This window comes from Osmerus mordax, chromosome 2, assembly GCF_038355195.1.
Source record: "Osmerus mordax isolate fOsmMor3 chromosome 2, fOsmMor3.pri, whole genome shotgun sequence".
Taxonomy (NCBI): Eukaryota; Metazoa; Chordata; class Actinopteri; order Osmeriformes; family Osmeridae; genus Osmerus; species Osmerus mordax.
This window is the reverse complement of record NC_090051.1, coordinates 821,734-844,481: the sequence shown is the minus strand read 5'-3', so window position 1 is coordinate 844,481 and position 22,748 is coordinate 821,734. Positions and strand designations below refer to the sequence as shown.

Here is a 22,748-nt window from a genome sequence, read left to right as displayed (position 1 = left end):
ACAGAGAGACAGAGAGAGAGAGAGAGAGAGAGAGAGAGAGAGAGAGAGAGAGAGAGAGAGAGAGAGAGAGAGAGAGAGAGAGAGAGAGAGAGAGAGCGTTAACAGAGACAGAGAGTCACAGTGAAAAGGAGTAAAAGAGAGAGTGAGAAAGAGGGGGCTCTTGGTTCAAGGCATTCTGCTACTTCCCCCGCATTTCTAACCTTTAAGTATGCTAACCTTTATGTATTGATCCACTGTGGGACTTCTTAAGCTGCTACTATCTATCTCCACCTGGTCTGTGTCACTGCCATCACACCTCAAGCAGCTTTTACCTGGTGCAGCTTCGGCTAACAATAATAAAGAGATTACTCCAGCGTGTGGTACTATGACCTATGACAGAGTTTCTTTTCAGCCTAGAAAAATTGGAAACCTGAGGGGTTATCAGCAGGTAGCCCTGCTTTCCCACAGGTCCCTCTGTCTGGATAGAGTTCAGCCCAACACAGGTTGACAGAAGAATAGAGTCTCACCTTGCACAATGCGAAAGGTGGCATGTGCTTAATGGGGCCATGGCTCTGCTCCTCTGCAGGCGTGGCAGACAGAGCTCTATAAGAGTGTTTATAGGGGAAGCAGGATTGTTTTCTGGTGGCCTCAGGCCAGGCTCATACACAGGCCTGCTGGAGACCAGCGCGCTGCTTTGTCCTCCGTCAGACAGCAAACAATGGAGAGAGAGCTTTCAGCAGCCTGGATGAACGGCTTCCTCTGAGCTGCAGGCTCTGCTTTCCTACTAGCACATCCTCTGGCTACCACCACTACCCCACAGCCCTCCACCACTACCCCACAGTCCTCCACCACTACCCCACAGTCCTCCACCACTACCCCACAGTCCTCCACCACTACCCCACCCCTCCACCTCTACCCCACAGCCCTCCACCACTACCCCACCCCTCCACCACTACCCCACAGTCCTCCACCACTACCCCACAGTCCTCCACCACTACCCCACAGTCCTCCACCACTACCCCACCCCTCCACCTCTACCCCACAGCCCTCCACCACTACCCCACCCCTCCACCTCTACCCCACAGCCCTCCACCACTACCCCACAGCCCTCCACCACTACCCCACAGCCCTCCACCTCTACCCCACAGCCCTCCACCTCTACCCCACAGCCCTCCACCACTACCCCACAGCCCTCCACCTCTACCCCACAGCCCTCCACCACTACCCCACAGTCCTCCACCACTACCCCACCCCTCCACCCCACAGCCCTCCACCACTACCCCACAGCCCTCCACCAGTACCCCACAGTCCTCCACCACTACCCCACAGCCCTCCACCACTACCCCACAGCCCTCCACCAGTACCCCACAGTCCTCCACCACTACCCCACCCCTCCACCACTACCCCACAGCCCTCCACCACTACCCCACAGCCCTCCACCTCTACCCCACAGCCCTCCACCCCACAGCCCTCCACCACTACCCCACAGCCCTCCACCAGTACCCCACAGTCCTCCACCACTACCCCACAGCCCTCCACCACTACCCCACAGCCCTCCACCAGTACCCCACAGTCCTCCACCACTACCCCACCCCTCCACCACTACCCCACAGCCCTCCACCACTACCCCACAGCCCTCCACCACTACCCCACCCCTCCACCACTACCCCACAGCTCTCCACCACTACCCAACAGCCCTGCACCACTACCCCAGCCCTGCACCACTACCCCACCCCTGCACTACTACCCCACAGCCCTCCACCACTACCCCACAGCCCTCCACCACTACCCCACAGTCCTCCACCTCTACCCCACCCCCCGCCACTACCCCACCCCTGCAGCACTACCCCACAGCCCTCCACCTCTACCCCACAGCCCTCCACCAGTACCCCACAGCCCTCCACCTCTACCCCACAGCCCTCCACCTCTACCCCACCCCTGCACTACTATCCCACCCCTCCACCACCAGGGGTTGTACATGATTTAATCCTCTCAAACTTCCAGAGTTGTCATAGTGACACAGACTTTCACTGGTGGTTTTGACCTTCCACACACCCAGAGCGTTAATCCATTTAGGATCAGAGAAGTCCTCTGTAAGAAGAAAAAAAAGGGAAGTTCTCCATTTCTCAAATCTATTGAGAGAAGATTGCTACCTGTAAACACATTCTACCTGTTCTGCCAGTAGGATTCACATCCATCCCTCCACACCACGGAAAATATAAAGACCATGGTCCACTCACTATTAGGGGGAGGGAAGGTGCGGCTGGCTGGCTGAGGTGTCAGATTAAACCAGTTTACCTTTCTCTGAGCTACGTAGGCTATACTTTATGTTACAATATGATATATTATAGCCACGAGGTAGGCTAACTAAACATTGACAGTTGTTCTACCAACAGTGGTGATGATTAACTTGTTAGAGCACTTAACTGTTAACAGTTAACTGCTGGTTCTCTTTTCTGTTTCCTAAAGGGTCTAAATGCTCAACTGGAATAATACTATACCCTTTGTTATCATAACAGTACACCCAAAGTATTAACTTTGAACTTCTCAAAGAGAGAACTGGATGGATTGCACAAATATGTTGTTAGTGAAAACGTAGCACATTTATCAAACGGAGCTTGTTAGCTTCACCTTTCCTCATGTCAACAATCTTTCAAAACTATTATTATTATTATTTTTTTTTATCCAACATGACTGAGTGTCAACATGCATGAAAACAGTTAGTTAGACAAGATAGTCAGACATACACAGTCACAACAATACTAATCTGTGCAGGCTATCTTCCAGAAGGTTTCAACTCCAACACTACGTCACCTGTTTCTAAGGCCTAGCTGGTTGATGTTTTGAATCGGGTTAGGTACAACTGGGGTTGGAGCACAAACCTCAGGAACGCATCTCTCCAGAAACAGGGCTGAAGAGCCCTGTTGTACAACCTGCTAGGGAGGTTCACCTGAGATATACACCTGGAGCACAGTTCTCATAAACTCTAGTCAGTTATGCAAAACCATGGGAAACTGTCAGGCCCCCTCTCTTAATGTGGCTCCATGTTTAGCTCCCAGGCAGAAAAGATTGTCATGAAGGATTCAAGGAGGAAAACGCACCATGGGCAACAAAAACTGATCTACATCATCCTAGTAGACATTCCACATAGCTTAGCTCAAAATTAAACAGATGAGTCTGATGTATTATCCCACTGGTGTTAGTGTGTAGCCTACCCAGTGTCATTCAGACAGCTAGCCGTCTCCATAGCGCTAGTCTGTCAGCGTTTGGGACTATACACCCCACCTCTATAACAACTTTGCATTCCCAACAGTTTCTGAGTAACATTGTGAGTAGTCCTGCACAGGCTCCCAGGGCACTGAAGAGTTGAGGCATGTTTCAGAAAGCGATCATTACTCAAGGATTTACAGTCACACCCTAGGCTGTGGAAACTGCCTCAGCCCGACAGGAGGGTCTACCAGACAAGGCACTGCTCATCCATCTTTTATAAACCTCACTCACTTTTACCTGGGATAGCCTCTGTCAACATCACAGCCTCAGAGTTCCAGTACTTTGGGATAATCTCTGACAGACAAATCTGCTTTTAAGAGCTCCAGTAAGCAGTTCAGGGAGTGTCCTTATGACCTTTCTACTTGACGGTAAGAACATGGCTAAACAAGAAGAGAATCACATCCGGGTGAGGTCATCAAGTGGAGCCCACACAGCAACACCATTTAGAGATGGAAAACACACTGGAATAATTTCCTGCCTCTCTCTCTGTCTCTATCCATCTCTCTCCGTCTCTCTCTCTGTCTCTCCGTCTCTCTCCGTCTCTCCGTCTCTCTCCGTCTCTCCATCTCTCTCCGTCTCTCTCTCTGTCTCTCCGTCTCTCTCTCTGTCTCTGTCTCTCTCTCTGTCTCTCTCTCTGTCTCTCTCTCTGTCTCTCTCTCTGTCTCTCTCTCTGTCTCTCCGTCTCTCTCTCCGTCTCTCTCCCCGTGTCTCTCTCCCTCTCTCCCTCCCTCTCTCCCTCCCTCCCTCCCTCCCTCCCTCTCTCTCTCTCTCTCCCTCCCTCCCTCTCTCTCCCTCCCTCTCTCTCTCTCTCTCTCTCTCCCTCCCTCTCTCTTGATTTATTTACTACACTGATTTATCAGACCACACTGCAAGTGAGTCACTCAAACGATTATGCAGAAACATGGAGCCCCACCTAACAGTAATGGTATTGGTTAGTAGGCTGTAATGTAATTTGCAGGCCATCTAACTTAATAGGAGGTTCATGTCCTACAGCTCAGATCAAGCCAACTGTCTACATGGCCGGATATATGTCAGAAAGCTTCTTGCTGTTTGATTAAGGTCAAACATTAACAGCCCAAGTTTAAAGTCTACAGGTTTCTCCATGAGCACACATTACCTCCATTCACAAAGTTCCTTTCATAGTATTTTTGAGGTCAGGAGGCTATTTCTCTGGAACAGCGTCAGAAGAAATGAGGACCAGGGTCTACTGGGCCTGGGCCTCTGGCAGCATGGGGACCAGGGTCTACTGGACCTGGGCCTCTGGCAGCATGGGGACCAGGGTCTACTGGACCTGGGCTTCTGGCAGCATGGGGACCAGGGTCTACTGGGCCTGGGCCTCTGGCAGCATGGGGACCAGGGTCTACTGGGCCTGGGCCTCTGGCAGCATGGGGACCAGGGTCTACTGGGCCTGGGCCTCTGGCAGCATGGGGACCAGGGTCTACTGGACCTGGGCCTCTGGCAGCATGGGGACCAGGGTCTACTGGGCCTGGGCCTCTGGCAGCATGGGGACCAGGGTCTACTGGGCCTGGGCCTCTGGCAGCATGGGGACCAGGGTCTACTGGGCCTGGGCCTCTGGCAGCATGGGGACCAGGGTCTACTGGGCCTGGGCTAAAGCAGCTGTGCGCCTAAAGTAAATCCCTCCAGGTATATGTGTCTGAGAAACATTCCACAGGTGTTCCTCTCAGACAGGTCAGAGATAAGCCCTCGACAGCTCTCAACACCAGAACACAGGTTCATGATTAGCCTGGTCTCCCGTCGGCCGCACGGCGAGGCAGTATGAGGAGACTCTCATGCAGCTAGTCCAAGGCAGGGAGAACTGCTTCTGAATGGCCTAATAGGTCAATATTTTAGTCTACATGATGATCGACACTGGACAGTTTACCAAGTTAACTCCCACATGAAGTGCATGCTTCGTGTGCATGTTATGTCTTCAGTCAGTCAGAAATGTAAACCAAATGCCACTGGGAACCTCATTATGAAAGTATTTTTGGTGGCGGGGTTTTAAAGTGTAGACGTCACAGGAGACCAGTCTTTACCTTGAGTGTTTCCCTCAAAGACCACGGTCCTGACAGGACACCAGACCCCCTAGCTCCACGGTCCTGACAGGACACCAGACCCCCTAGCTCCACGGTCCTGACAGGACACCAGACCCCCTAGCTCCACGGTCCTGACAGGACACCAGACCCCCTAGCTCCACGGTCCTGACAGGACACCAGACCCCCTAGCTCCACGGTCCTGACAGGACACCAGACCCCCTAGCTCCACGGTCCTGACAGGACACTAGACCCCCTAGCTCCACGGTCCTGACAGGACACCAGACCCCCTAGCTCCACGGTCCTGACAGGACACTAGACCCCCTAGCTCCACGGTCCTGACAGGACACCAGAAACGTTAATCAATAACAGCTGTTTCACAAAGAGGTAGTTTAAATCCACACGTGCAAGTGGGCGTGCACTCTCACACACACACACACACGCTCAAATACACACCCAACCGCACTTGATTGCTTGCTTACAGAGGCTTGGATATCATGCCTCAGCCCATTGAGAGAAGTTTCATGTGGATTCTTTCATAAATGAATTATTAGCATGTCAGTTCAGATAGCGGAATGCCTCATTGAGCTGAACGTGTTCATTAAAGCATGGAATCGTAAAACTTCTTTTTTTTGTCAGGCCAAAGTAATTGCGGTTTTCAACTGTAGGCTGTTTTCTCAGAGGAGCTAATGAGGTCAGTCTGAATTTCACAGGGTGGTACCGTGGCTGGTCTGCCTTGTTTTTCCACGATCTCTCTCAGAACGTCTCTCCTTGGTGCTCAGACACCAGGCCTCAAACCCAATATGTATGCCTGTAATTCTGTTACATTTTAATTGATAGCCAGGGGGGAAGCAACACAATTAAGTGGTGGGGTTAAAATAGTTAAAAAAACAATTCAATACATAAACTGCCTTGAACCCTTGAGAAACTGTTACTAATGCAATTACACAATGCAACATTTCTTACAGGATGGATAGGAGATTGGTTAATGAAGGCTAATATCTCCATGTATGATACTGGCTGTTGGCAACTTCAGAAATCAGCACTTCACAGGTAACATGAAACGATAGCCTTACGCTGTTAACATATTATTTTCTTTTTTGGTGACAAACCCTCCAGTTATGCAACAATCCGGCCTAAAGAAAGCCAATTACCAAGACTTGAAGACTACATACGAAGAATTCATACTTTCTTTTCTAATTGGAGACCGCTTCAGTGTTGACCCATGAGGCCTGAGGAGCTCGCCAGCTGAGTGATGTGGTTGTGGTTGTAATGACGCACAGCATGGCAAACAAGACCCTGCTTTGTTTCAGCTGCAAAGTGCCCAGGGGCCAATTTATTAGAGCATCATTTCACAACAGGCCCCTCAAACCACTCCAACAACCATGACACATAAAAACGTCCAGAGCATGATGTACAGGTCCTCCTTCTCAAACAGGCCCTTCAACAGAGCAGCGACTGAGGCTTCACAACGTGTGCTTGGACACTAGCAATTAACTGTTTGAAACAAACACCATCGCCTCCAGGCATGTGGAGGGTGTGGATTGATGTTTCTTGACATTTCTTGATGCTGGCATCAATCCCATTGCTTGTTAAGCTCATACTTTGAACTGCTGTGGGAATCCATCAGGTTTTCCCAGCTACCACACCAACCAATCAAGTGAGGCCTTGACAACCTACACCACTTCCCTGTTTTTGTACACAAACCCGACCCTGCCCAGTAAATGTCAGATAACAATGGCTCTTAGCTCAGCTAAGCCCTTCCTGTTGGTGGACATGTAATAGGCCTATCTGTGTGCTACCTTGCTGTGCCTCTACATAGTGTGGGCCCAGTGCGGGCAGCACAGGCCTCCAGGGCCCTGCTCTCAGGAACGCTCCCCGTCTCTGACCTCCAGAGCAGCAGTCCTGCTCTCAGGAACGCTCCCTGTCTCTGACCTCCAGAGCAGCAGTGGGCGTCTGGTGCCAGCACCTGTTACTGTCCAACTGGCCTGAAGCCTCGTGGGAACCAGACTCTGCCTGGACACCCTGTCGGCATTTCAATCACTACAAATAAACACCCAGCTCACGGACATCATTTTCAGTGTCTTGCAATGGTGTAGGCTGTAATTTTACGTATTGTTGCCAGGTTATAGTATTAGGACTAGGCTACTCTGGTCATTGCTGAACTGAATGTGTGTAAACGTGTTATTTTGTCTGGATGAACACTACCACAGTGTCTTTCAACTGACCAGACATAGCTTTGTCCCCCATAATTGTATAAATCGATTTCAACATCAAAAAAGTTATTTTGCAGGCAGCTTCGCTGCTGACAGTTCTGTAAAGGTATAGTATGGGCTGCAGCACAGTTCACAGATGACATTTAGCGCCAGGATCACCAATTTCGTGAGGAACCTTTTGATCAAAACAGTGTGACATTTCAGCATCAGGAGCTCTTGCCGAGCACCTGATTCCTACATAGACTCCTTCTACAAGACCACGCTGGAAAATAACCTTCCGTAAACGGTCCAACTTTTATGTGGGCTAACAAAGATTCCTAGCCTCCAGCTGGTTTGGGTCCTGATTTCAAAACCACCGCAACTAATCTAAAAATATAGGAACCCAAGCATCAAACAGGACCACATCTTAAATGGTGGGTAATAACATCCCTTTTCCCTGTTAGGGGGCAGGCTGTCACCCGGGGAGGTTGCTATGTCACTCGCTCCCAAACCTCGATCCTTGATGTCACCCACTACCAGCGAGCGAGTTAATCCGTTCTTAAACTTCCGATGTTATAAAAAATATAGAAAGGAACAAACCGTTGCTATAAATCAATTAAATTGAACTGTGGTGTGTTTATCATACTGCATTTCAATATAACGTTACTCCCCTGTGAGTGATTATCCAGGAAAGATCAAATGAGGCCAGTTTTCTCATCACAGAAGGCTGTCTGGATGAAATGATAACAAGGCACTGAAGTTTGTAAAGCATATGGCGTCAAAGACCAACAAAAGCCCGTGGAGGCTAAAAGTTTGTCCCTGGAAACGATGATATTACCTCGAGATGTCAAGACTACGTTTGGAAAGAATACTCAATAATATTAATCCCACTGTTTAACAATATTGAAAATATATATGAACCCTTGTGCTCGGCTTTCTAAAATAATTTCATTTATTACAAACATTATAAATCTCGTTAGGTCGCTGTCCCTCCCTTCTGAAAGGCATGTCCTAACGTATTTTTGCGGGCTAGCTTGCGTCTCATTGCCGAAATCAAGACTTAAGTCTTCACTGTCTCTTTAAACCCGGCAAGTGCATAGACATTTACAAGGTAAGAAAATATGTATATGAACAAGCCTGCGTTGAACTTTATAGTAAAAAAAACAATTACCTGGTAACAGTCATCAATATCCCAGTCGAAAAAGTTTTCTTACGGCTTATCTCCACATGAATCCCTTGATGGACCAAAGGTAGGAGACGCCGCGGCTCCTCCTCCTCACAGCATGAGGTCACTGTGGAGAGTACGAGCACTGGAACCGAGGTACTTCCACGCGCAGAGCATGCCCCATGTGCATGTAATGAGTCAGTCAGAAATGTAAAGCCACTTATACCTAAATATGTTAGATTGAGTACATTGTCATGACTTTATGGCATCCATGGCAGTAGAAAACTTTTTTTTTTATGTAGTAAAGACTGGATAATTCGTTGGGGCAGTTCCTGTTTCCAAGCAAATCACATCAGCTTGAGTAGCTTCACAGCAAGACAGGTAAATGGCGCCCCCATGCGGGACAAATATGTAATATGTCGCTAGTTCACAATTACCGTCACTGAATCAATGTATTGCATACTATTGTTGCGGTACTAGAATTTATATTATAAAAATTCAGAACATTTTAATTGGCCTAATCATTTTCCCATCTATTGTATAAGTAAACAATACGTTTCCTAATGACATATTACATAAAACATTAATTTAACAGCTCAGGTACTTGTTATTTTTGTTTCTATTGAAGAGGTTCTCTGTGTGAGACAGGCAGTCAGGCAGGCAGGCAGGCACACCACCTGGTGGTCCTACCCCACACAGACCACCTGGTGGTCCTACCCCACACAGACCACACCTGGTGGTCCTACCCCACACAGACCACACCTGGTGGTCCTGCCCCACACAGACCACCTGGTGGTCCTGCCCCACACAGACCACACCTGGTGGTCCTGCCCCACACAGACCACACCTGGTGGTCCTGCCCCACACAGACCACCTGGTGGTCCTACCCCACACAGACCACACCTGGTGGTCCTACCCCACACAGACCACCTGGTGGTCCTGCCCCACACAGACCACACCTGGTGGTCCTACCCCACACAGACAACCTGGTGGTCCTGCCCCACACAGACCACACCTGGTGGTCCTACCCCACACAGACCACCTGGTGGTCCATGGTCTGGGAGCAGCGTGGTGGTCTGGGAGCAGCGTGGTGGTCTGGGAGCAGCGTGGTGGTCTGGGAGCAGCGTGGTGGTCTGGGAGCAGCGTGGTCTGGGAGCAGCGTGGTGGTCTGGGAGCAGCGTGGTGGTCTGGGAGCAGCGTGGTGGTCTGGGAGCAGCGTGGTGGTCGGGGAGCAGCGTGGTGGTCGGGGAGCAGCGTGGTGGTCTGGGAGCAGCGTGGTGGTCTGGGAGCAGCGTGGTCTGGGAGCAGCGTGGTGGTCTGGGAGCAGCGTGGTCTGGGAGCAGCGTGGTGGTCTGGGAGCAGCGTGGTGGTCTGGGAGCAGCGTGGTGGTCTGGGAGCAGCGTGGTGGTCTGGGAGCAGCGTGGTGGTCGGGGAGCAGCGTGGTCTGGGAGCAGCGTGGTGGTCTGGGAGCAGCGTGGTCTGGGAGCAGCGTGGTCTGGGAGCAGCGTGGTCTGGGAGCAGCGTGGTGGTCTGGGAGCAGCGTGGTCTGGGAGCAGCGTGGTGGTCTGGGAGCAGCGTGGTGGTCTGGGAGCAGCGTGGTCTGGGAGCAGCGTGGTCTGGGAGCAGCGTGGTCTGGGAGCAGCGTGGTGGTCTGGGAGCAGCGTGGTCTGGGAGCAGCGTGGTCTGGGAGCAGCGTGGTTCAGCAACTTCACTGAGTTTTTTGAGCCTGTGTTGTTTCTTCTGGCAAACAAATAATGAGACGTGAAACAGTCACCCTGCCCTCTTAAAGTTAAACCCTTACAAACAGTGGCAAATAGCTTCCAACTGTGGATTCTTTGAAGCTTTGCCAAACAAAGAAATTTTTTCATCATGAGTCTTTCTATACTCCTTTATATTCTAAGACGGCCGAAAGAGATGTGGAGCTGAAGAGCTGAATCTCCTTTGTTAGTCATTTGCAGGTAAACACCTGAAACCCTGTGGATCAAAGAAGGTTCAACAGGCTGGATCAGAGGAACCAAGCCAGAGCCTCATATTGCTCCAACTGCCACTGCTGGAATTACAGCAGTCTATGAGTCTGACAGCTGTTGGGATAAGTGTTTCCAGCACTGTGTAGCGCCACCTTATCCAGGAGCCTCAGGGGTGAAGAACAGCATGTCTTCCTGTGTTACAACCCGTGTTTTCATTACACCTGTCTGACAACCATGGCTTCCCTGCTACTATGGTGAGAGAACTAAATTACATATAATCTGTCAAATTGAGACCTAATGAAGTGTCTTGTAGCTTGGTTAGCTTCCCTCCTCACCCTCCCCCCTCCCTCATGTCCCCCTCCTCACCCCCTCCCTGGATTGATAACGTCCAGTCCAGACCTCACTTTTGGGCCGGTCGAGGATTTTTTGTTGTTGACATTGTCACGTTAGTCTATCTTCTCTTAAAGTAGGCTACAGACGTTCCGCATTCTGACACCTCAGCCTCTGCATGGGTTGTACCATGTTAGGGAGTTCTCCCCTCCCAAATACAGTTGGTTGGGTCCATAGCCCGTCTTTTCCAAAACGTTTTCTCAGATAGGCTACGGATAGCTGGGCCGGTTGGCCCTACCGTATATACGCGTCAGTGTCCAGGGAGGATGGATGGGAGCAGGGCCGGAGTGATAGCATCACTAGACAAGTTTTTACCAATTGAAAAACGGCTATGTTTATTTTACATAAAGCTCAAAAAACTATTTTTCGCTCAATTAATGGCCAAAAATGTTCGCTCGCGGGCTATGCGCGCTCGCATGAAGTGTGGAAGTCCCTATCTTGCATCACATCAAACCCATACGTCCTAGGGTTAAGCACCGAATGTTTACAACGTCTGGCTCCGTGCCTGATTAACACTCAGATCGTTAAGCAGTCTCAAAAATGTTATCAATATAAAAAATACGATCCCTTTCTGTAATCATGATACCCCCCAGAAAAGTTCACTGCACCCCCAGTCAAAGCAGGCTGCATCCGGCCCTGTTTGGTATACAAAGAAAGGGGCCGGTCTTGGGCCTGAAACTCCCAGGCTGAAAAGTGGCCCCACTCCGGCCCTGAGTGGTTGCCAGTGAAGGGCTTTATTCTTGGTGCTTGGCTACTGTCCTGCTCACCCTGGTCTCTAAGAGGCGCCTAAACATGCTGAGAACTTCCCATGAAGACATTCAGTTCAGACACTGGTGGGCTTCTGTAGCTATGTTTTATTGCTGGCAAGACTTCACTCACATAAGCCCAAGACCATGGCCCAACATGCCAGTGTGTATTAGCTATGGGAATTTCCCCTCATGTTTTAACATTTAAAGTGCTATATATATATATATATATATATATTACTTTCTTTTGTTGGAATACACTTTGCACACTATTAATTGTTGGGTGTGAAATATCACACCCAACAATTAATAGTGTGCAAAGTGTATTCCAACAAAAGAAAGTATTTTCCCTGATGCTAAATCAACATGCTTTTGTCATCACCTAGTGGCCAGTACAAAAAAGGTCACCATGAAAAATACCATCACCAACACAAAAACTAACAATTACACCATTCACGTGATGCCATGCAATTTTATTAAGCCATTATAAGTGCCATTTTTTTTTTTTACGAAACATTCACCAACATGAGTCAAGTCAGAAATCTTCCCTATCCCTTCTTACATAACTTACATTTTACCCCCCCCCCCCCCCAATGGTCCATTTAAGATTACAGGGTTTCTCATACAAACTTGTATAAAAAGGCACAATTAATGCTGGCTAAAAGCCAATACACCTGCAAAGGTCGACTTTAGAAGTCGCCAGGCCTAAAGACCAGGACCACTTCAGAACTTGACAAAAACTTGAACTGATCCGGTTCTACATCGCTTAAGACACAAATTCTTCTGACATCCCATGTCTGTCCCATCACGTGTGTGTAAACCTCCCCGTTTGTCTTCAGTTGCCACCCCTCCGAGCACGCCGTGTCTCCTTCAACACTTGCGGGGCTGCTGGATGCAGAAGCTCCTGGGAGAGTGAGGCTTCTCCACGGACGGGCGCAGCTTGCTGTGCCACACACTCACCGGGGTCTCCGGGAAGTCATGGCCCAACTAAACAGCAGTGAAAACCATAATGTTCAGTATACACGTACAGTATTCAATACAGTGACATCACATCCTGCATGGTTTAGTTTCCAATCAAAATATTTCAGTGATTTAGAAAGAGAAACAGATTTAGTGAATCTGGATGTGTAAACCACTGCTGCCATGGCTCCAAACATCCGTTAACCATCACTAGTGGACGGTTACATTGAGGCCCTACCTTTTCCAGAGTCCCAGCCAGAAGCACACTGACTTGCTGCATCCTGTTAGCAGTGGCCGCAGACCTACAACAGCACAACACATTACTGGCATCAGACAACAACAGATCACATGTACGTTTCACAAGGCAACTTATCAAATTATTGCCTGCAGTATCGTTTCCTGCCAACTATAGATTTGCAAGTCCTGCAATGAACCCATTAAAGACAACCTTACACTGTGCACACACACACAGGCTAAAGGGGGGTGGAGGATTGTTCCCTGATGGGAGGTGGTACCTGGGCTTATCAGGCCTCCTGGCCTCCTTCTCAGGGTTAACATGGCTGGTGCCCTCCTCCCAGCTCTTCTTTGCCACACGCTTACCTCCAGCTTTCACTGAGACAGACACAAGAACACACCAAGACTGAGATATGACATGTGTTCTCTTTTACATGATTCTAGTCTCAGACAGACCAACTCCAGCTCCAAGTCTGAACAACTCCAGTTTATGTTATCCAACAAGCTGCAACGGTTTATCAACTTATATTGACATGATGGGACACTTACACGAGTAAACCTTGGAGGCCAAGGAGTACAGAAGTTTGTTTTTATTTTATGGCATAGATGGGTTTAGTAAAAGTTATGAACCTACATCCTGTTCTTTTGCAATGCCGTCGTCTTCCACTCCAGGGATAAATGCCACTTTCTGCACGGTACATTACTAGAACACTATGTGCCGTTGAGGTAACCGCGGCTAGCGCCGGAAGCAGATCTGTCGGGCTACAACTTGTTTTTGTCGAGTTCAACAACCAGTAAGTGGAAAAAGACAGCAGACTAACACACAAATGTTGCTGATGAGTTAATGAGGCCTATTCTCAATTGTTATCACCATCTCAACTTCGACATGTTTTAATTATGTATACATTGCACGCGTGCTTTGCGTTTCGATGCGTATTACTGTCAATATTCTTGCGGTGTTGTACACTTTAAAGCTATTTGTTTAGTGTCCCTTCATCCGAACCTCTTCAGCTCGCTTGTCCAAACCAGAATCTTTTAAATCTTTTTCTATGGCTCTGGTCCAAAAAAGCTCTGATTTGAGCACAGTGCGTAGGCTACTGTGGTCGCACAAAGGATTCTGCACTTTGATCACGCCCGAATCCAGATACATTAAATACTTTCATTATTGCATGTCAAATGCCAGAGATTAATATCTGCAGTCTGTGCACGACAAACTATCGTAAAAAAGTCATGTTTTATTATGATAACATATTAGATACCCGTGGCTCGCACCACTTCTACCTTGCCCCTCGCAACGTGTTATCAAATGTTTGCAACATGCACGGGGGATACCCTACAGCTGTAAACTGTTTGTAGACAAGACAATACCAACACTGCACCATACCTCTATATCAATAGCTGCATTTCCTACCGTTAAACAATGCAAAATGTAAAATCAACCTATTTTGTTGTAGACGATGCTACTGATCATAATTTCCTCGGATAAAAAAAGTTACATCTGAGACAAATGCATCTTGGTTAAAATGTACATTTACCTGCCGGAGGATGGCCAGCCTTCAGTAAATGAGTTTCCACTCCGGATTTGGATAGTTGCACCATTTTCTATTTACTCAACAAAATCAAAACAGAAGTAACTACAACGCCCACTTCAGTGGTTTTATACTACTGCGACTACAGTGACGTCAGACAGCAGATGGAGGAAGACGCAGTACCCGCGAGAGTTAAAAAACAAACAAAACGCAGTACCCGCGAGAGTTGAGCATGGAATGAATAGGTGTGTTCGACTTCATGCAGCACCGGCGGCGCCAGCTGCCTTGAAGTTGAGAATGCCATTGGCTGCTTCAAGTCAGTCGGGCTGCAGGCGACTGCAGGCGACGCCAACGCTGCGTGAAGTCGAATGCACCTATTGACTTGTCTCTTAGAACAACCTTTTTACGAAGCGCTGGTCGCACATCCAGGTCGACAACCTACACGCATTTTGAACCTTCTGATTAATAGCCCGACTCCCTAACCGCTCAGCCATCTGAGCCCCTTTTCTTATGACGACATAAGAGGACGATTTTTCAAATCGGAGCATTTGAGCTTTCATTTTCTCAAAGTCGGAGAAGAATACCCAGGGCTTGGTTCACATCTATCAAAAAAAATTGCCACTGGGGGGCCAAAGGCAGCCTAGGGGAACTCATATTAAAGGGGTCATTGACTGCAAAACAGACTTTACCTTACCTCACTGGACATACAGTGAACCTCAAGTCCCATTGACACCTCTTTCGTATAAAAATCTCACAATTAAAAAATGTAGCTGTAAAACGGTCGGTTTCCAAAAAGCCACCAAACTGACGTCAGTTCTCCACCTTTTTTGGCTCTGGTCTGTATCTTTGTCACGTCCCAAAATTTAGATCTCAGTGATAATTTTGCTGCGCGCTGCTCTGTACATCCACGGGAATTACAAAGAAGAAAGTTTGGAAGTTTTTCAAGGATATTTAAAATGGACCACGGTTGTAAATGCAGTGTTCCAGGCTGTACAGGCAATGCTGACAATTTTCATAGTATTCCCAAGGAACCAAAAACTCAATGGGCATGGCTGATGTTTGTCTACAAGAAGATCCCTGTAAAGTTCGACACTCAATTATTCATTTGCTCGAAACATTTCACCAAAGACAGTTTTGAAAACATTTGACAGGATTTGCTGAGCAGCTGTTGCTGAAAAGAGGTACTGTTCCGACCGTATGCTCATCACAACCGCAAGCTAAAAGTATGATTTCGTCGCTAATAGTTATTAGCAATACTAACGTATCCTGTATCTAGCATAGGTAGAATGTGTGACGATTTAGTTTATTGGCAATGGGGCTAATTTTATTTCATTTTCCTGACTGTGTTTCATTCGAACAAATAACCTGTGTTGTCATGTAAATCTACAATTCACGATGCATGTTTGGCTATGTTGCGTCTTTGTATGCCCTGTAAAATCAGTCAATGACCCCTTTAATGTTAAAAAATCTCCTAAAGTGAAATGTTCACGTCATGGGACCTTTAAATCGGTGTTGCCCTGAAGTGCAAAACACATCCACTAATTGTATTCGGGGGCAGTGTGTTCATATTCGGGGGAAGGTTAATCATATTGGGAGTGTGGGTGGGGTAGTGTGTGTGTTTTGCACTTCAGGGTATATAAGATATCTTCAAGGTCACAAATGCCATCAATACACAACTCATTTAAAAAACAAAAGTGAACTTTTATTATCTTCTCATGTTTGTGTTATGATGATGTTTTCCCATGTCTCTTTACGTCTTCATTTATTTATATATCTATAGAGATCTTTAACATGGTGCAAGGTTTAACTAGTGCAGCTCAGCACAAACCAGATGACATGTTTTTGTATTTACAATAAAATGAAGGAAATGTACAAGTCTCCATGGAAACAACAACAACACGTCAACACTGAGCACAGATACAGGTTGATCCCTCTGTACAACCTAACATCATTAGATTTACTATTATTATTATTACTACTCTTTTTACAGACATGAGTTCATGATCCATTTTGGTCTAAGCACATACACATACACATCTGCCAACTTGACTCTTTACCTCAAACCTTTCAACACATGACTCACACCTTCACCATGCTACCAAAGCTACGCGTTTCAAAAGAACGTCCCTCTAGATGGAGCTAGGCCGGCTGCCCTTACACACACCCAGACACAGGATTCCATCTTCCCTTTAAAACAACAGAAAACCCAACATTCCTTGATTTCCTTCTTTGGCTCACATTCCCCTGCGCCCTCTGCTGCTCCGCTTGCTTGGACCCCCTTACAGTCATATTCACTTTCAAAACAAACACACAAATCAAAAGTTCAAGGAAGAGTTTGTTCTACTGTGGGCCCCCTACTCACTCCAGCGCAGGTTCCCTCTCAGGAATCAGTTCTCTCCATTCATGTCTGTAACCATTTGCGTGACTGTATGTAAACTGCCCCTTGACCTGCCCCGTGGAGAGGGTGGTGGGGTATCTTCCCTCCCCGGCCCTCTCCTGGAGCGCACCTACACCCAGGAGTCAGGGGAGCCAGGGTATTGCTCCGCCCGGTAAGAAGGCCTCCTAGTGCTGGAGTAGAAGTCCACGTAGTTGCTGGTGGACTTGAGTCCGTGAGACTGGGAGCTGTAGTCCGAGGTGGGGGGGTAAGTGATGACCTCGTCCATGTATGGGTCGTCGTAGCCGTGCGGAGACTGCAGGTACATTCTGTAGGTGTCGTAGTTCCTGCGGCCAGGCTCCTCTGTGTAGTACACCTGCTGGGGCTGGACAACACATGCGGCCATGTTAGGGAGGGCTACAAACACTCAGACATACATTTCATCAGTTTTTGAATCTTTGCAGAGCTAAACCTTCTTCTTCTTACCGGGCGGAGCAATACCCTGGAAAATAATGGATCAGAAACCAACAATGTGGCACCACTGTTTGATTTTACAGAAATACAAGCTTTTTAATTTTGATAGTTTTATGAAGTTCGCTTTTGCAGTAAATTGCACACTATGCAGTAAATTGTATTTGCCTAACTTTTTAGAAAGGTCTGACCAGGGACTGGGGTTGCAAATTAGCCTATTGGCTAAAAACCTTTTATGCAACACATCTACATTATCTATGTATGTAATAATGTGTGCTGCATTGACCCTGAAAAAAAATAAAAAATAAAAATACAGTTTTTGAAATGTTTCCAAACCAAATCATATTTGGCCAGCGTGCATAAACAAAGAATAACTTGGCAGTTTGAAAATCTAGCGACAAGAGATAGTTGTGTGCCCTGACTAGGTTACTGGCCTGGTCTGAGGCAGACCTGAGAACACAGCCCACTTAACCCTTCCTCTTCATCATCCTCCCTTTCTCTTTCCATCCCCCCTCCCCCGCCTGTTTGACTGAGTGCACATGGTCGAGCCCAGACAACGACAGCGGGCTGAGGCAGCGGCAGGCCCACCCCTGTCCCAGCCGTCACATCCACTCTGCCGCACACAAAGGCTGACAGGTCCTGGGCCGCGCCCAACCCTCGCATCCATCCACTGGAACATGTGGCCGTCTCCTTGCGTTAGCCCAGTGGGCTGAAACAGGCCGCCGCCCCGGCCCACTGTGTGTGGCGGAGACGATGCCACAAGACTGGAGCAGCTGGACTCACCTGAGGTCTCCTGGCTTCCTCTCTGGTAGGGGAGGAGTAGGATGCCACGTAGTAAGGGGAAGGCTTCCCAGACCCTGCAACACAAGGGATTACATGTGAGCCTACACATGGAGGACTCTGGCTGTGAAACTGGATTCAGCAGTTACCACAGTACTCCATTATATTGGATCCCAACACACAGCCTCAGGGCTGGGGTCTGAATGGGACAAAGGCCCGGCTACACAGGATGGATTGGATAGAGATGTAGCACAACCTGCAGAGTTACAGAACTGTGCTGCAGCGAGTTATTGTTTGCTAAGCCCCTGGGAGGATATTTTCCTTTAGCAGATTATTTCCGACCAGCAGAATCCATAAACTGATTTTCCACTGGCTTCTCAGCATGGATGATTTTATAGGCAGACAGGTGGATGTTTCTCAGTATGTAGACAGAGAGACAGGACGCTGGGAGACTGGTTAGCAGGATGAGAAACAGACAGACAGACAGGCAGGCAGACAATAGAAAGGAAGGCAGACAGGCAGACAGGGAGGGAGACAGGCAGGCAGGGAGACCAGCTGACAGGCTGAAAGACAGGCCAGCAAAGCAGTCAGTCAGTCAAGGTAGGTGTGCAGACAGGCAGGCTGAAGGGGTAGGGGTGTGGTGCCCGCTCTGTGCCCCGGTGAGACGGGTACTCCTGGCATTGGTCTGTCCCCCCTCCAGGGTTTAACAATGGCAGCTTTGTGGTTGGTGCCCAGCATGAGAGACTCCTATTGGACACAATCCAGCCTCCAAACCAGCCTCCAAACCATCTTCCAAACCAGCCTCCAAACCATCTTCCAAACCAGCCTCCAAACCAGCCTCTATCACTGCACAGCCTCCAAACCAGCCAGGGGATCTTGGACTGAGCAGAGTGAAGCTCTCCCTGGTGGCCTGGTTCAGTATGTGTCTCACGCAGGCTGATGTGAGGGTTAACAGACGTGGCTGTGTTTGGGTCCAGCCCAGGCCAGTCTCAGCAAGGATCCAGCCCAGGCCAGTCTCAGCAAGGATCCAGCCCAGGCCAGTCTCAGCAAGGATCCAGCCCAGGCCAGTCTCAGCAAGGATCCAGCCCAGGCCAGTCTCAGCAAGGATCCAGCCCAGGCCAGTCTCAGCAAGGATCCAGCCCAGGCCAGTCTCAGCAAGGATCCAGCCCAGGCCAGTCTCAGCAAGGATCCAGCCCAGGCCAGTCTCAGCAAGGATCCAGCCCAGGCCAGTCTCAGCAAGGATCCAGCCCAGGCCAGTCTCAGCAAGGATCCAGCCCAGGCCAGTCTCAGCAAGGATCCAGCCCAGGCCAGTCTCAGCAAGGATCCAGCCCAGGCCAGTCTCAGCAAGGGTCCCTCCTCTTTCCTCTGCATTCCCTCTCATTCTCATTTCATGCGTTCACTTTTCAATAAAGCAAATGTAAACATACACTGTGAATATACGTCTGAGTTTAGCTTTAGTGGACAGTATGCTCACCTGTATGTTGACCTTTATGTACATTGTTGTCCCCTTGGTAGTTATAAAATTGCATAGTGGGCTGTGTCCTCTGGTAGTCTGAGCGCTGCTCCTTGATGCCCAGGACAGCAGGAGACGAGGTGGCACTGCCGGCTGAGGACAACACAGAGCACAGGTCAGGACAACACAGGTCAGGACAACACAGAACACAGGTCAGGACAACACAGAACACAGGTCAGGACAACACAGGTCAGGACAACACAGAACACAGGTCAGGACAACACAGGTCAGGACAACACAGGTCAGGACAACACAGAACACAGGTCAGGACAACACAGGTCAGGACAACACAGGTCAGGACAACACAGAACACAGGTCAGGAGAACACAGGTCAGGACAACACAGGTCAGGACAACACAGAACACAGGTCAGGACAACACAGGTCAGGACAACACAGGTCAGGACAACACAGAACACAGGTCAGGACAACACAGGACAACACAGGTCAGGACAACAGAGCACAGGTCAGGACAACACAGAACACAGGTCAGGACAACACAGGTCAGGACAACAGAGCACAGGTCAGGACAACACAGAACACAGGTCAGGACAACACAGGTCAGGAGAACACAGGTCAGGAGAACACAGAGCACAGGTCAGGAGAACACAGAACACAGGTCAGGACAACACAGGTCAGGAGAACACAGAGCACAGGTCAGGAGAACACAGAGCACAGGTCAGGAGAACACAGAGCACAGGTCAGGAGAACACAGAACACAGGTCAGGAGAACACAGAGCACAGGTCAGGAGAACACAGAACACAGGTCAGGACAACACAGAACACAGGTCAGGAGAACACAGAGCACAGGTCAGGAGAACACAGAACACAGGTCAGGAGAACACAGAACACAGGTCAGGAGAACACAGAACACAGGTCAGGAGAACACAGAACACAGGTCAGGAGAACATCATGGCGTCAGGTGTAGATTTCACAAGGGATGACCGTGTGTGTGTGTGTGTGCTGGCCTCACCAGACTGGTGCACAGGAGACATCTGGATGCTGCTGGTGGGCAGCGTGGGCTGAGATTTGAAGCGGTCCCGTTCTAGCGTGGATACAGGGGTGAGGAAGTGATTCTGGTTCCATCCATCCTGTGAAGACAACAGATGTTACCAACCAGAGAGACCAGCACCACGACAGCAGGCAGCCAGAACACAGTCAGCACAGTCAGCCTACACAGCCCTCCCTGGATTAGGATGCCTCTGAACTGACTTTTTCAATTTACGGGTCTGGTATTTAGGTTTGATGGCAGTGGGAGATACAAACCAAGTGCACCCCAAGTATAGGATAGTCTTTGTAAATAGTGAGGCTGCCTGCTTGGGGCATTCTTACCTTCTTGTAGATGGTGCGTAGGTCTCTGTACTGCCAAAGTGTGTTCAGAACCTGAGCTGCAGCCTTCACCACCTTCAGAGAGTACCTGACACACACACACACGTCATTGTAGAGCATCATCATCATCGACAAGTTGTCCTTTCAGAAACACTGTGTAGCTGATATCATGGCACATTCCATTCGAAGCTTTTCCTAATGCAGTGTGAGTCAGGTTACATAGAGCATTATACCCTACTGTACCTCATGTCACCCCACCCCTACACTATGTAACACTACCATAACCCCACCACACCTCAATCCAAACCTACCCTACCATACCCAACCCCACACTAGTCAAACCTACCCCACCCAAACCAATCCACCCCTCACCTCTCCCCCCGGCCCTTGGTGATGTTGACCAGCTTCTCGATGCCCCCCGTGTCGGCCAGGGCCTTGGCGTTCTCCATGTTCCTGCTGGTCACCTCGTGCAGCGTGCAGCAGATGGCTGCCACCGTCTCGTCAGACAGCAGGGTGGTGTTCCCCCCAGGCAGCCGGTTCACCAGGTCTCTCATCGCATACTTCCCTGGGGAGGGGGGAGAGAGGGGAGAGAGAGGGGAGAGAGAGGGAGGGGAGGGGAGAGAGGGGAGAGGAGGGGGGAGAGAGGGGAGGGGAGAGAGAGGGAGGGGAGAGAGGAGAGAGAGGGGAGAGAGGGGAGAGGAGGGGAGAGAGGGGAGAGGAGGGGGGAGAGAGGGGAGGGGAGGGGAGAGAGGGGGGAGAGAGGGGAGAGAAGGGAGAGGAGGGGGGAGAGAGGGGAGGGGAGGGGAGAGAGAGGGGAGGGGAGAGAGGGGAGGGAGGGGAGAGAGAGAGAGGGGAGGGGAGAGAGAGAGAGAGGGGAGGGGAGAGAGAGAGAGGGGAGGGGAGAGAGGGGAGAGGAGGGGAGAGAGGGGAGGGGAGAGAGGAGAGAGAGGGGAGAGAAGGGAGAGGAGGGGGGAGAGAGGGGAGGGGAGGGGAGAGAGAGGGGAGGGGAGAGAGGGGAGGGAGGGGAGGGGAGAGAGAGAGAGGGGAGGGGAGAGAGAGAGAGAGGGGAGGGGAGAGAGAGAGAGGGGAGGGGAGAGAGGGGAGAGGAGGGGAGAGAGGGGAGGGGAGAGAGGAGAGAGAGGGGAGAGGAGGGGAGAGAGAGGGGAGGGGAGAGAGGGGAGGGGAGAGAGAGAGATATAGATGGGGATGGAGGGAGAGGGGGTTGAGGGGTGGAGAGATGGTAGATGGGATGGAGATAGGGATGGAGGGATGAAAGATGAGCAAAAGAAGAGAAACCTTAGTTCCTTTACTAGTTTGGAGACGGCCCAGTTAGGACAGACTCCAGAGAGTGGAGAGGAGGCTGGAGATGAGAAAAGAGATAACTGTTCAACAAATTCTTGTGAATATGGTCAGATTTCCTATGCTGTAGTCATCTGGTTGTCATGGGGGTTCATGCATTCCTGTGTGTGCGTTTGTATTCTAATGAAATTGGCAAACTTTTACAATCATAAATCACATAATATGAGTTTCATTACAATGAAGCTCAGTTATATAAGAGAACGGGGAAGAGAGAAACATAGATGGAGAGAATGAGGGGGAGGAGAGAGAGAGAGTCAGTCAGCATTTTGGGATGTATTATGTAATGTATTTGTACTGCTGTTCACTTCCTCCAGTGTGACCTAGAGAACAAGGTGTACTATTTTACTGAGAGGGAAATATGTTGACTCAGCTTGAGCTTCACTGAAGAAGTTGGAGAATGTGTGCTTTATACATTACCCTGCCGTCTAAACACACAATGCATGCTCTATCTCTCTG

At 49.3% G+C, this 22,748-nt stretch overlaps 2 protein-coding genes and 1 pseudogene across 2 annotated transcripts in view; all 3 read right to left on the bottom strand.

Moving 5' to 3' along the window:
- The window catches only part of tanc1b (tetratricopeptide repeat, ankyrin repeat and coiled-coil containing 1b), a 133,603-nt gene extending 124,888 nt beyond the window's left edge, over positions 1 to 8,715 (bottom strand). The window contains 1 exon segment of the mRNA XM_067254823.1: positions 8,649 to 8,715. The gene's annotated coding sequence lies outside the window, so the exon portion shown is untranslated.
- A 3,482-nt stretch (positions 8,716 to 12,197) lies between these two features.
- Positions 12,198 to 14,602, bottom strand: dap1b (death associated protein 1b). Its single transcript, XM_067257591.1, has 4 exons — positions 14,475 to 14,602; positions 13,221 to 13,317; positions 12,944 to 13,007; positions 12,198 to 12,732 (listed from the first exon to the last, which is right to left on the bottom strand). The coding sequence occupies exons 1-4, from the start codon at positions 14,536 to 14,538 to the stop codon at positions 12,616 to 12,618; spliced, it is 342 nt and encodes a 113-aa protein (XP_067113692.1). The 5' UTR covers positions 14,539 to 14,602; the 3' UTR covers positions 12,198 to 12,615.
- A 1,694-nt stretch (positions 14,603 to 16,296) lies between these two features.
- Positions 16,297 to 22,748, bottom strand: part of LOC136959430 (uncharacterized) — a 55,818-nt pseudogene continuing 49,366 nt past the window's right edge.

Bases quoted from the DNA above. Each gene is read 5' to 3' on its own strand.
- dap1b (XM_067257591.1), bottom strand. From the start codon at position 14,538: ATGGTGCAACTATCCAAATCCGGAGTGGAAACTCATTTACTGAAGGCT. The intron at 13,318-14,474 runs GTAAATGTACAT...TGTCTGTCTCAG, and splicing joins GGCTGGCCATCCTCCGGCAG to TGAAAGCTGGAGGTAAGCGT. The intron at 13,008-13,220 runs GTACCACCTCCC...GTGCTGTTGTAG, and splicing joins AGGAGGCCTGATAAGCCCAG to GTCTGCGGCCACTGCTAACA.